The sequence below is a fragment of the Lissotriton helveticus genome, chromosome 2_2 (assembly GCF_964261635.1).
Source record: "Lissotriton helveticus chromosome 2_2, aLisHel1.1, whole genome shotgun sequence".
In the NCBI taxonomy this organism is placed as follows: Eukaryota; Metazoa; Chordata; class Amphibia; order Caudata; family Salamandridae; genus Lissotriton; species Lissotriton helveticus.
Genome location: NC_136060.1, coordinates 102,979,225 through 102,993,875, shown reverse-complemented (window position 1 = coordinate 102,993,875; position 14,651 = coordinate 102,979,225). Strand labels below are relative to the sequence as shown.

Here is a 14,651-nt window from a genome sequence, read left to right as displayed (position 1 = left end):
ACTTCAATCCTGTTGAGACATAAAAATCTATGTTTAATTTAAGAATTTTTATTTATATGGTTTCCCTCCACTCAATGTCAGTTCTTTCTTGCCACATCTTTTAACTCAGGGCCTTACCGGTCCTATCTCTTGATATCTTGTGATGATGGGAAGACGCCTCTGGGAGCTTACTGTTCACTGCTCTTCTCGCACAATTAAATCTACAAAATAATTTGTAGTTTAAGATCCTATACATTTTAATTTAAAGTTTTTTTCCCTTTTTTTATGAGTCAATTTACTCTGTCTAGGTGATCTTACCTTTGGTTAGTGCAGGAACCTGCTTTTAAACACAGGATTGAAGTTGGTCCCTCTTTTTTAATCAACCTGGATGTGTATTAAACATAGCTACTTTAAAGGAAATAACAGTAGCACGCCACAGATAAATGACTGAGGAAATATGTCAACGACCTAGGGTATTAAAAACAAGACCCACGTGTGTTTTTCTCCTAGAATAAACAAGATGACACATCATCAATACTGTTTGATAGCATAATAGCTGAAGACAACCCACCCCAAAAAGTGACAAGGGAGTGCCAGGCAGGAAATATATACCTGGGTAAGAATATATAGTTTTCTAGGGTTGGTACGTTGATGATTAAGATAGGACAAAGATTAGAGTACTCTCAACTAAAGTTGTTAACAACTATGTCCCATGAAGTAATTTGAGGACATGTTATCTTGGCATTAATGGTATATATATGCCAGGTAGTCTTGTTTTTCATGAAGACTAAGAAATGGGGAATCTTATTAAAACGTGAGACTCAAAGACGAGATACAGATCACACTGAGGCGGGGTTACCAGATAGTAGGGCATTAGAGGTAGGATGTAAATGAATCAATGTGTAATTGTCAGAACTAATATTGGACCTAATTGGAATATATTGTGACATGTTTTTTGTAGATACCATGTTAATGAACAAGTCCTGAAGAAGGTGCAAGATTGTGTGATGCACCGAAACGCCGCGTCGACAGTTTGTTCTTTATGTGTAATAAACAAGTTGTACAGTGATGGAATGAGAAAGTTAGCTCTGCATGTTTGAGAAATATGATGTATATTGAGATTTATGCAACAACGCCTAGTAGCGGTTTTTAAATAGAGTTGAAAAACATTTTAGAGTAATGTGCATAGAATTGTCTGCAGAATACATATGATATAATGTATTAGTGTTTTTAACACAAAATATTTTTTAATAAATGAATGACATTTTTAACTTTGTGTTTGCAATATTTGTTCATGTCAATACTGATCTGCAATTGATTAAGTTGTAAATTTGGTAACCCAACCCTAGACTGATTTCCCGACTTGTGCAATCTCTACCTATGGCAGGATAGCATTATAAGTCTTGTTGTCAAAATCAAGAGAAGGAGTTTTTGTTTATGATTGTTGACCCAATCCTTTTCCTGACAAAAGGGTAGCTCCCTCCTCATTTATCAGATAAAACAAACTCACTCAAGGCTGGATTTCTCAGAATAATATATTGTCCAACGGAAAATGTTATAAGTTTGATGGCTTCTTTCTGTGAGTGTCTGTGTTGAAAAAATGCACTCTTCAGAATAACTTGTCTTTGGGAGTAATGGAAATAAATAGGCTCCAGGAACCAACTGTTTCTGCCTAATTCCTCACAAACCGATTTTACATACTAACAAAAGCAGATTTTGTGTGAGTCGATCCAATTTCAAGCAATCAACAATAATGGCTCTGTTTAGTGTGATTTGGGGTTGACTTAAACAGAGAGCCATAATAGGATCGGGCAAGCTCAGTTTTATCTTCAATGTAGCGTTGGGGCTACAGAGGAGATGCTCAACAGATGATACAAAAGTAGTTGTCTTCCAGATGTAATGAACTAGTTGTGGTGTGATCCCAGATTTAAGCTCCATATGAGAGGACTATTATGCATTTACTTTTATATATTTCTATCATGTGCTTTACGGATTGCTTCATGAATTTAGCAACAAAATTCCAGACCGCATTAAATGACTATAAAAAATCATGTATGCCTCTAACTCAGTAAGGGAAGCCAATTACATGTGGGGTCAAACATAACACCGAGGTAAGAAAACTGACATATCTTCCCAATTACTGTGTTCTTTATTGATCAGTGGATTTGGGACCACAGATCATGATAAAAGTTTTAGAAACGTGGGTGTCTGATTCCAGCTCATCCATATGTAATCCAAAGGCACTGATTAACTTTTTTAAACCACTTGCCATATACAATATTAATACAGCATCATCCACACAGTGTAGAGCAGTTATTGGTCTGCCATTAAGAGCACCTTGGGCTAAAAAATGTGAAACAGTTGCTAAAACACAACCCTTGCACACCTCTCTGCTCATTCTGAAGTGCATTCAATCTGATCACCATATATCTGCCTTGAGCATAAACATCCATGGTGAAACGTTTCAAAAAATGTATTACAACTCCCTTTATAGCTACAACTTGCATATATCCCATGCATACAGAAAGCTAGATCCGGAAGCCGAGCCTTCTCCTAAATCGCTCCTAAAGCATGGAATGACCTGATGCTACACATAGGAGCTCCTCCTCACTTCTTGAATTCTGCAAGAAGCTGAAGACCTGGCTTTTATAGCCATCCCATTAGGCCCCAGGTGTGCCTAAACTCACACTTGCTCAGAACCAGGATTCCCTCCCGGGTGATAGTACACTCTACAAATCTACAAAACATACAATAACATAACCCCCATTGCTAATAAGAGTACCTACAGTCTAGACATGTGTACTCTATTGAAGGTACTACAGAGACCCTCAAAAGCCAAATGGTTTGCTCCTTTTCAAGCTGTGGTGTATTTACTAATTCCAGGTGGAATTTTTAACATTGCTCTGTTGTTCCTAAGCCTTCCCTAAAGCCATACTGCGCTGACATCAGGTAAAACGCTACTTTCACTGGCCCAAGACAGACTCCTTTGTACCAGTATTCTACCAGCTTCTCTGACATTCAAGTCAATGGGTGGAATGGGTCATTAACAACAAGTATGACATCTGTTTCATTTTTTGAAGACTGGGACAATTGATCAGGGACAAAAGGTTGGTAAATTAGAACAGATGGCTGAGTTAGGAACATTAGTATTAATTGGGCCCACAAAACAGTATTTAATATATACAGATCCATAGGGATCCCATCAGGTTCAGGGGTATACCCAGAGCCAATATAGAGCCAACAGATCATCATTTATCTCAAAATGGAAATGAGCCCCAGTGAACACAAGTAAAGGTGTGCAGGAGAATTGGAGAACATAACAGTACTGCTATTTGTATATTGCGTTATTGGAGAACACAACATTACTGCTGTACGCATATTATGTTATTGAAGAATACAACATTACTGCTGTATGCATATTATGTTAATGCAATGCACAACCCATTAATCAGGTAAATTAAAATCCAGCATTTGACCGATAGAGGATTTAAAAACATCTAATCCCCTGTTTACCGAAAATGATGAGACATCTATTACATCACAAACCTGCTGCAATGGGTCACATGCATTATTTATAATGATCATTTTCCTATTGCCAATTGCTCTTTTATGAACAGCTCTTATGTGGATGACTTTATTTCTTTTGGAAGGGGTTTGTGTCAAAGTGGTGCAAAGGGAACGATTAGCCAATGAGCACCAGGAGTCAAACCATTTTTGGGAAAGGCGTGACTTACCATGAGGAAGTCGAGGAGTAGGTTGTTGAGAGTCATAGAGATATTGCTAAGGGAATTGAGGATCATATCATAGCAAGTAGTGATTGTTTGGAGCTTATTAAAATCACCTAGTCTCAAATTTACCAGTGTTCTTAAAAGTTTGCTTGAGTCATTGAGATGCCATGCAAGTCTGAGGCCCCCATGCTTTATAATTTCCAACTGAGGTATAGTCAGCAGGGATATATTGCCTTATTACGAATTGAATCATGTCAGTCACAGGATTATGGTAACTGAACCCTGGTCTCACAAATGGAAACCGTTTTTATATTATTACATAAGCTTCTTGAGAAGTATAATTAGTCAATAATTGGTAACCTCTTCCGCAGTAAGGGGATATAATTTTCTCATCATGGTGGAAGGCTTTAAGGCTTTAAGCTCCTCTCAATTAAATAATCAAACAAAGCAACATCATGATTTTGGGATTGAGATTTAGAAACAAAGCAATAATTACTTATTGACGAAAGATTGAATATTAATGCACATTGACTCGGGGGGTCTGGCTTAACATCGCTAACGTTTTCATTTGCATTGTTAAATAATAATGAAAAAAGCAAAGATCACGAGAGGAAAAGTTATTGTTGTAATAATTAGCAATTAATAAAGAGAGGCTCCGTTTCCAGGTCACATAACATATTTGCAAGTTCTGACAGTTGTACTGAATTACTGCAGCTCAGCAATTTAATGATAACCTAAACCAGGAGCATAAACCACCCATCGCCCTACCTGAAGCTGATGGAACAGCGGGCTTGGCACAGCAGATAAACGCATTGTAAAAACATCAGTAGTTATGTTATGTTATGTTATGTTATGTTATGTTATGTTAAGAGAGGATTTATAGAGCGTACAGCTACTCAACAGAGTGTCCCGGCGCTATGACAGGAGAGACGGGAAACCTATGTAAAACTCAGTGTACAGAAGGGGCTGTTGTTAAGGTGTTTGCTGAAACAGCCAGGTTTTCAGCTGTTTCCTGAAAGCCCAAGTTCTTCTTTGAATAAAATGATATCATACTACTTAAATAAGGCAAGCCAGTTATCATCTAAAAGTATGGACTCTAAAAGTGCAATGTTTCAACTAAACAATCTAAATAATAAACTTCTCAAGAGGAACCTTGAGCTGAATTACATGTGCCAAAGTTAAATGAACAAATATTGTGAGAAGTGCAGTCTACATTTACAGTTCTGGGTCTGCTGGTGTCTTCTAACTCACCAAGTACAGACAAGCATTGGTAAAGCCAATAGCTCTCGGCAATCCCCGGCCTTGTGAATGTGAATGCCTTTGAGCCATGTTGTCTGGCAGCATATCTGCAGTTATGCATGGCTAAAATTCATTTAAAGTAGCACTATGGTGTGGCCAGCGCAACCCATGTTATAGTATTTTTTTTTAATGTGAGGAGGGGCAGGACGGTGATCTGAACATTGGGGGTGGAAAGGACGCGTCTCAACATCCTGGGAATCTTGGCTAATTGCTCAATCTTCCCCCCTGCATATGCTAATGAATGTGTTATTGTGTAATGTAACTGATGAGCATGTAAAAGGGTCCAATACATTTGGATTTTGTTCGTGCTATGGAAAACAACAAAGCGCCAAAAAAAAGTCCTAAATAAGTTGACTGCAAATGCATTGGGAGGTTACCTCTCCTATATATTACTTACCAAACGTACTCACTTTATACTGCTTGTTTCTGTTGTCACTATCTGTTTGAACATGATTGTACGGCAGATATCACGGAGGTCTCGAGTTGCCTGGTTCCAAATTACTTGCTAGTCCAGACAAAGTTGCGCACAACTTGCAACGCTTAGCTAAGTTTGGTAACCGGAGAGGTAGGAAGAGTGCAATTCCAACATTCAATCATATTCTTAGGTGAAAAATCCAGAAAGTAGCAAATTATTACCAGCCAAATGTTTCCCAAGCATTTTGTTCTACACACTATGGTCTTAAAACTGGTGCAGAGAGTGAACCCGAACAAGTCAATGAAACATACCGTTTGCATTTGAAGTTAGTATTAGGTAGATTGGAAGCAAGTACAGCCATCTGAAAAAAAGTAACATGAGGTTGGAGATCAAATGAATGCAACACACCATGCAGCCAAAAAAAGAAGAAGCGTGGCACTGGGCAGTCGCTAATAACAGGAATCATCTATCGAAGCCTGCATTCAAGAAACACAGTGCCTCAGCAGCCACAGAAATAAAGGACGCAGTGCCTGGAACAGCCGATGAATAACAATCATGGCACTCAGATCAGCCTCTGAGTAGGAAACCTGGGAAGCAGCTGACTAAAGAAGTGCAGCACTCAGGCAGAAATACAGCCCTGATAAGAGGGGGCACACAGCGATGAGGGAGAGGATGGTGGATGGCTGAAGCAGTGAAGAGGGAAGGGGTTGGGGGACGGGCAACCTACCCCATGACATGCAACTTTGAAGTCAGACAAACAAAAATGAAGGGGTGCCCTCATAAAACAGCGTACGACATTTGTTTTGGAATACACAGCAAATGTGAATAGATAAGAACAAGATTAAAAGGCCTGTTTACCTAAATGGAGGTAAGAGTGAGTGAAAACATGAGCGCTTGTGTTAAGTGCTGTTAAAGAAAGAAAAAAGTAGTTCCTAAAACTAATCCTAAATTGGGGCAGTAGATGGATAGTAGAAATTGGTACATGCCATCAGGGAGGGCTAAATACAGTAGGAGGCATGACTCATGCATGCCTTGGACAAATGGGGAGAAAGTGTCAAAATCGCACCTGGATTTTCCACGAGAAGAGGTCATGATGCAAGGTCCTGACCTCCCAGTCAGCAGAGATGACCAAACAAAGTCAAATGAAATAGCCCAAAAAGGAGACTTGGGATACATGAAATTTGCATTTCTCCAACTTGAAAAACAAACTGTGTCCCCTCAGTTTTCCAATGTTACTCTGACACGTTTTTCATGTTCTTGTACTGAGGATGTATACATTAGAATTTCATTGATATATGCCACTGTGCATACATACAGGTTTTCTCTTAAGGCATTATTTATAAAAGAAATTGGCACTCTGCTGGGGCTTTGCATAGGCTGAATGGCATGACCAAATATTTGTATAGATTAAATTTTGTACTGAAAGCAGTTTTGCATTTGTCTCTTGCTCTAAAATGTGCCAGATGGTACACACGTCTTAAATCCAGTTTGGACAAAATCTTTGCATTCTTGACTTGATCTAATAATGTCAATATCAATGCTAAGAGATATTGTTTGTTAAGAGTCACATTATTAAGGGTGCTGTAGTCAAGGCATGCACGGAGCTTGCCCCCTTCTTTGGCACTAAAAATAGATGGGAAGAAGCAGGGGAGCATGAAGACCTCATAAAGCCTATCCGGAACATTTCATCAAGATAATCACAAAGATGGAGGTTCTCTTTCTCCATTAAGGCATACATCCTACTGCAAGGAATTTGAGCCCTAGGTTAGAGATCAATGTGGCAATCATATGACCAGTAAGGTGGAAGCCCAGATGTTTTATTTTTATCAAACACATCTGCAAAGTCTTCGTACCACAGAGTGATAGTAGGAGTAGTGACTTCTGTGCTGACCACTAACCGGTTCTGGGACACAGTAGTACCAGATAAACAATGCTCAACACAGAAGACAGATCGGAGTGTCAAGGTATGCTTATCCCAATCAGAGTCAGGGTTGTGCTTCTCGAGCAAAGGAATTAAAGTATTGATTGGAATTGAGGGGCCTGAATCAAATCGAAAAGTACTACTTCTTTGTGTGTGTCCTGTATGTGCAACAGCAAATCCCAGGTGGAATGGGTAATGGGTCCTGACGTTAAAGTGCTTCCATTAATAGTATTAACTTCATCAACCATGTCCTTGGATATGGTAGGTATACCATATTGAGCGGCTAAAGCTATATCCATAAAATACCCAGTTACTCCAGAATGAATCAGAATATGCAGGTGCATTGAATGTTCCCCCAAGTTAACCGGGAGCAAATGAAGATATAACATCTATGAGGAGAAGTAATTTGTGCCAAGGATTTTGATACTTTTTGACTAGGACAACCTGGAACACTCATCTCTGCAGGTCTTGAGGTATTTAGTTTCCCGGCTCCCCTCTTCTTGTGGCTTTCAGAGTACTGTCACAAAAAAAAGTGACCTTTCTTACCATAATGCAAACACAGCATCATATCCCAACATCTCTGGCATTGTTCCTAACTCAACAGCCCTTTTAAACTACCTATCTGCATTGGTTCAGGCTCTTCAGTATTTTTCTCTGGCTCAGGTTTCCTTTCTCTATACACCAGCATCTTAGTGTCGGTGCAACCCCCCCATGCTGACGTCTTTCAGTAAGAAAATGGTATAATTTTACCACTCAGTCTATTAAATCATGACTGGAGTTGGAGGGGGGAGGATGTACCACCTGGCCAATAGATCTTAAAACCCCTGTAAAATAATGAACTACGCTTGCTTTCTGGCTAATTGGCTTCCGCAACTAAATTATTGAAATGAAAAATATATATGTAAAGAGGTCTTCAGTAACCCTGATGTAAATTCAGTAACTCTGTATCTACTAACTGCATAAAGGAGTGGTGGTCAAATAACCATTTTAATTCAGTTATAAATGAATCATAATTGTACAGCAAAGGATCATTTCATTCTATTACTAATGGAATAGACCATGTAGCTGTTGTACCTCCTAGAAATGATGACACAAATGCTACCTTTGATGGTTAATTGGGAATCCCCTGTAAATATTTCAGGAGGAGCTAACAGAATTGCGGACAGGGTAGTGACTTGAATAATTAGTGCAGCTGAACCTTGTTTAATCATCAGTTATGGTAAATTGGGAAAAGTGCCACCCATAGCCCGTGCTCCTGGTCCTGGCATCTGTCCACTAAATCCTGCAGCCCCCTGTCCCTGTAATGCATCTGCTCCTAGAGTCAATGCCTGTGTTTCTTTCTGTACATTGCCTATCATATGGGCCACATCAGCTAGGGTTCATTCTCGCGCCTTCATTTAGCTCAGGCAAAGATGACCCAACAAAGTCAAAGTCAATCCTGACCGACGTGAAAGAAGGAAAGAAAAAACAGAGTGTCACCTGATGTCTGCGCTGCGATAGATATGCCTATAAGGAACCATCTATATTTCTTTCTGTGTATTAAAGAAAACAAATATATCAGAGTGAGCAAATCTAAACATGTCTCATATTGTTTGAGAGATATACCCCTTGGTCTTGCAGTACAGTTATGAATCCCCCTTTCCGTCTAATAGTCAGAACTTACTCCAACCAAAGATACCAAATATCTAAGGATGTGTAAAGCAATGCTAATATGTAGTATCTAATATCACAATAGTACTCGTAGAGATATCAAAATGTGCATTACAGTGGTATACCTTTTGCATGGGTTCTGCTCTCATAATTTAGGCTCATACAGCGGGGCTGGAATATGATCATTAAAAAAAATATATATAAATATGTACAATTTTAGAGCATTACTTCATGCACGTAATGTACAACCATCTCAAGTCATGATGCAGGAAAACATATATAACACTTAATAAGCCTTAAATAGTAAGCAGAAGTGCTTGGGGTTCAATGTGATAATAACTGCAGATCATTCCAGAATGATTAACGATAATTGTATCTCTCCGGTTTTTCCTATTGAAATGAACATCACATGTTCCCTTAAGGACTCATAACAGAGGTGTTCTAGAATACCAATCAGATACGTAGCAATGATTTCAATAATTTTGTACTCTTGTTTCAAGCGCATACTGCATTGCCCAAAGGATGCCAGAAGTATCCTTTTTAGGTCTCGCGCCAAGCGTTGCAGTGCGCAGCACTGATCGCGCAGCGAGAGACCTCTTGTAGGGCGTTTGGAAACTGCCCTAGGAATCGCACATGCTCGTGCGTGTGCTTTTCTTTTTGGGCCATGCTATTGGTCTTTGCGTGCATCTTTTTTTACAATGACAGCACGCAATTGACCAAAGGTGGGCGCATTGCTCCGTCCATGGCCTATTGGTGTCTGTTACGCACAGCAGCAGCATATGTTTCCAATTATCTGCCTAGACACGGGCACGATAATTGGAAACATATGCTGCTGCTCTCAACCGCGCGCGCACACCAGCACGAGCACCAGATATAGTTTGTGCTCTGACAACAAGATGGTGCATGTGTCTCGCGAACAGAAAATAGAAGGGTGATAAAGAGAGAATACTTACAGTGCACTTTTCCTACAAGGGTAAATCTGTACCAGTACTGAGAACATGTGCATCAAATATAAAGGAATGGAGAATATACTAAAAAAATAAAACTTCTCGCTCCGTAGTACTGCTGCTGTACACACTGGTGTTACCATTAGCTGCTGGTTGAGTTGTGATTAAAAATCAACTTAAAACTTGGTATCACAGGGGAGGAGCTACGCTAGCAACCAAGATGGCCGCTTAGGCTCCCGGCCCTGCTGACCTCCGTATCCTGCCAGAAGATCCTGTCGATAATCCTGATTTAACGCCCGACCCCCGTGTTGATGGACCGCTGCTCACTCCGATGGTGCAATTTCGAAAACTTAATTTGCTTGGATGACGCAGCTGCACCGAATGGAAGTTTGCGGCCTAATCCAGCAGGAGAGGCAGGGCCTCAAGTTTTGATTTGCCCATGTTGTAGTTGAACAACATCGGCCGTGGGAGGCAGTCATGGTCCGGTCTACCGTAGTGGAAGTTTTTTCTTTGCCCGATCTCGACGGCACTCATTTTGCCTGACCAACATTGAGGGAGGAGTGACGTGGCACAACAGTGGCCGGGGGTGGAAGTCCCTGACCCGCGGACCCGGTGTGGCACGGCTGGGGCTCGGTGGGTCGGGGTCTCCACTCACGCAAGCGAGATACATATTGTTGCCGCAGAAACCGATCAGTCCCCTCCGACGCCGTCCGGTCCGCTCCTGTCTGTTCCCTACGAGGAAGCCGGCTCCCCGGGGGAAGTGAACATGATTGTAGTTGAGCGTGGAGAAATGTACCGGACGGAGAGTGAGCCGTCGCTCAAGACGATAATGGCAGCCATCGGGGCATTATCCTGATGTTGCTTTTTAAATTCTAGTGTCTGGTTGCCATGAATCTTCTGCTATTTTGATTTTATGGGTGGGAAGGTCTTGAGGGTCCACATTTAAACTGTTTATCGACTGTAATGTTACAAATCATACTTTGTATTCATTAGCGGGACCTCTCATTGATTCTTCTGTTGCTCCACGTCTATCCTGCTATCGTTCCAGTCCACCCTATTATTTCATATGTGTGTATGGCACCGGATATGTCTAGTCCTTTTTTCTTGTTTAAAATAATTTAAAAAACTATAAAAAAAAAAACTTGGTATCACAGTTGGAGAAAATCAGCCAAAACTTCGCTGTTGATAAAAAGCACGGGAATCGAAAAATGATTTGGTGTCTTTGGGATTTACTGGTTATGTCGATCCCTTGGCGGCGTGAGATGCGGGCCCAATGAGCAACAGTTATTGATGGGATAACGGCTTTAGATATTAAACCTGACTGCTGCCAGCATCGTGTCAAATTCATCTTCAGGGGACACAGAGTTGTGCTCGTTAAACGAGGCATCATGCGCCAGCGGGACGAGGCTAAGAGGCGTTTATGACAAATTTAAGGTAAATGCTTTTAAACTTCTACGTCGCATCTCAGGCTCGAGCCTCTCCTGCCCGTTACGGAGACCCCAAGAGGACAATCAAAACCGAGGCACAAAGAGTGTGGGGGACTGGAGGTTTGCCGTGGGTATTATTTTAATAGGCCTTAAGTCATTATATTGTCCCACAGTTTTGTATCGCTGTTGGTTGGGACCCTCCCAATGGTGCGCTAAACTGTCTACGTAATCAGACCAAACAATCGTGTATATTTCGGGTCCAGGAGCCTTAACACCATACAGCAAACCACTGAGAACAAACACTATGGAAGGAAGATAACACGATCAAAAAACACCCATATTTCGAAATTATTGTTTACATGTAGAAGAGCAGGTGAAACAGCAGTGGGGAGTCATTAGAAAGCTGCAGAAACACTTGTTTAGGCCAGGACCCGGCATGGCTTTAAATGTGTGCGACACTTCCTGTTTTACAGATCCTCAGATCCTCATATACAGATTTCAGTTCAGTGTAACTCAATGGCTCGACCAGAGTTTCCTCCCGCATAGATGTCAATCAAGACAAGTTAGTTCAGTGGGTCGAACCACGATAAAGATGTGGCTGTCCCCTGATTGCTTATAGTTACCAGTTCTCATGGGGCCACTCATCCTTTTGAGGTCTATAAAGATATAACTTGGGTTGAGTAAAAAAGAATAAGCCTTAACGGTAACCTTTGTAAAGTGACCTATTTAACTGTTAATTTATTCAATACTTTTTCTATTTTTTATTTCTAATGGTTTTGTTTATTCGTTAACGCAATCTGCACCGTATATCCAGTGGTCCACTGCTTTTATGAGATAACTTGTTGGTTTTGTTTTCTCTCCAGAAGCGGTAGAGAGGAAATGCAGAGCATGATTTTACTTCCCAAGGCGGAACGACAACCAATACCCAGGGCGAAATGCAGCCTGATGTGAGGAGCCGAAGACGTACACTGAGATCCACGAGCAGGACCTGGAAGTGCAGGTAAGTAATGCGATGACAGGCAGCTGCAACCAGTAATGTCTGGAAAGGCAGGAAACGTTCAGCCTGAATTTGCATCTTTTAAATTGTGTGCGTTCTGCCACCACGGCATGCTGAGGTTGGCTCAGACCGCCAGCAGCCATGACATAAAGAATATCCTTTTAACGGCAGAGCAGTCTTGTACGTCTCTACAGGCCGCATTTCAGAACGACCAATTACGATGCTGGATTCGGACAGCTGTTCTTAATCTTGTTGTCCAACTCGAATCGGCAGTCGGAATCAGACATTTTTGGTCCGTAGTGGGCCCGCCTGCTCCCGGTACCCATGAGCCCTCCCTTACCAGTCATGCACTGTGGTAGGCACCAGGGGTGCCCCACACTGGGTGCCCAGTTTTGCCCAGCCTCCCCTTTCTTCAATGGGAGCCTATGCATTCGGTAGGGACATAGGCTACCTTTGAAGTCAATGGAAGTCCGACTCAATCGTATCTGGATGCATCGTAATCGGTCGGTCGGACTTTCCCGATCCGAGTCAGTCGGAAACCATTCCCAAACCGATTCGGTCAGAATGATTTCCAGACCGCATCGGAATCGAGATCTATATCGTTTGAATAAAAATGATTTACTGTACCATAACATTCATCCAAGCAGATTAAACAGCAAGGCACATTTTCCATAGGTTTCTGTATATTTTTTACAATGTGGAGTTTGTCTGCCAACATCATTCACAAGTTCATGTGAGATTGTGTTAGAGTGTTGGGGTCATATCACAAGTGCACTTCATTTCCAGGGGTAAGACTACACCATGGTTCGGTATTTACAGATTTCAATATTAATGGATATTACATTGCAATAAATTTAGAGCTGTTGAGATTGCTCTCACTTTCAAAAAAAGGCAACTCTTTAGTTCTCATCTTGAAAAAAATTCTTCCGAAATTGAAGAAGTTAAGCGCTTCAATAATTATTTTATACCAAAGTAGGTTTCTTACAAACATTTTAATTTTCTTTTAGGCAAATTATTTTGAAATCGGGAGACAATGCGTAACAATTTTTGAAAAAATGAAAGAAACAGATTAATTACGTTTTGTTCTTCCTCTGCAGAAAGAATTCTGCACATCTAGAATTACACTGCAAGACAAACTGATTCTCTGAAAGAGGCAAAGATATAAATAAATAGATGTCATTGTAAATAAATGAAAGTGTCTTACAGGTTTGTAACTTCTTTTAAACTTTGGTGTGCAGGTTGGCGAAGAGTTGGTGACAAGGGCATTCTCGATGTCCTGGTCGAGTTGGTCCAGTTTCATGATAAGCAGCACCATGGAGTCCAATCGAGACCGATCCCTCCCTTCTCTTGCTTCCTGAATAACACAATTTTTTAGAAACATATTTTATTAAGGTGAAGGTGATGCACAGTATTGCATAGAGAGTTTGTATGATATGATAGGGCAATACTAGAATAAGAGGACAGACATGCACAATAAGATACAATACACCTGTCATATAATATATTTCCGTTGTTTTGCATATATGCTACGAGTGAGGTGAGGGGGTGAAAGGTAAGCGACACTTAACAAAATTGAAAATCGAGAACAAAAATAAATATAAACCTGAAATTGGAGTTGACGGTGGCATTGGTGTGCCAGAGATCTATTCGGCCTTTTGTCATGTGGTGCAGAGGGACCATGTGAGAGGGGGCAGCGGTGGGGCCCAGATAGGTGCAAGCAAAATTCTCCGCTGAGGACTCATCCTCCAATATCAAGAGCAGACTCCCCACGTCATCTATTCTGGGACAGTCTCAAAATAGCAGATCCCATGCCTATGTGTGGTCCGGGCTGTGGAACCCTTTTTGTCCTCTGGCCTTCAGCAGCACTCCCTAACTTGTGCCCCGTTTGGAGAGTTCTCTGCTTCACCCATAGATTGTGGGAACCTTGGGTGATTTCCAATAGATTGTTATCTGGCAGATACCAAGACGAGGGCTCAGGGCCGGATTGGGATCCCTAAGGAGCCCTGGCAATTTTGTCGGACCAGCCCTGGTGGAGTTGGAGGGAAAGGCGGGTAGGGGAGTGAATGTTGAAGTGTGAAGCACTGCTGCTTTTGTTACTGGGAGGGCGATATTGCAGCACTAATGCAAAACCATCTCACAGTTTCAAAAGGGGCCCCCCACCCTTTCAACCTCCTGGGGAAATGCCGATGTCCGCCAGAACTAGTCTAGCCCTACCACAACTAGGTCCACGAACCTCAAGGAGATCCTATTAGTTTTAGACTTTGGAAAGAGAACCAGCATTCCTAAAT

General features: G+C 41.3%; 1 protein-coding gene across 1 annotated transcript in view; it reads right to left on the bottom strand.

Annotated features, from left to right (window-relative positions):
• LOC144821635 (rho GTPase-activating protein 7-like) overlaps positions 1–14,651 on the bottom strand; it is a 680,189-nt gene that overhangs the window by 86,097 nt on the left and 579,441 nt on the right. Inside the window, exon 3 of the mRNA XM_078678870.1 lies at positions 13,568–13,717. Within this exon, the coding sequence (XP_078534996.1) occupies positions 13,568–13,717 (150 nt within the window). The remainder of the gene's footprint in view (positions 1–13,567; positions 13,718–14,651) is intronic.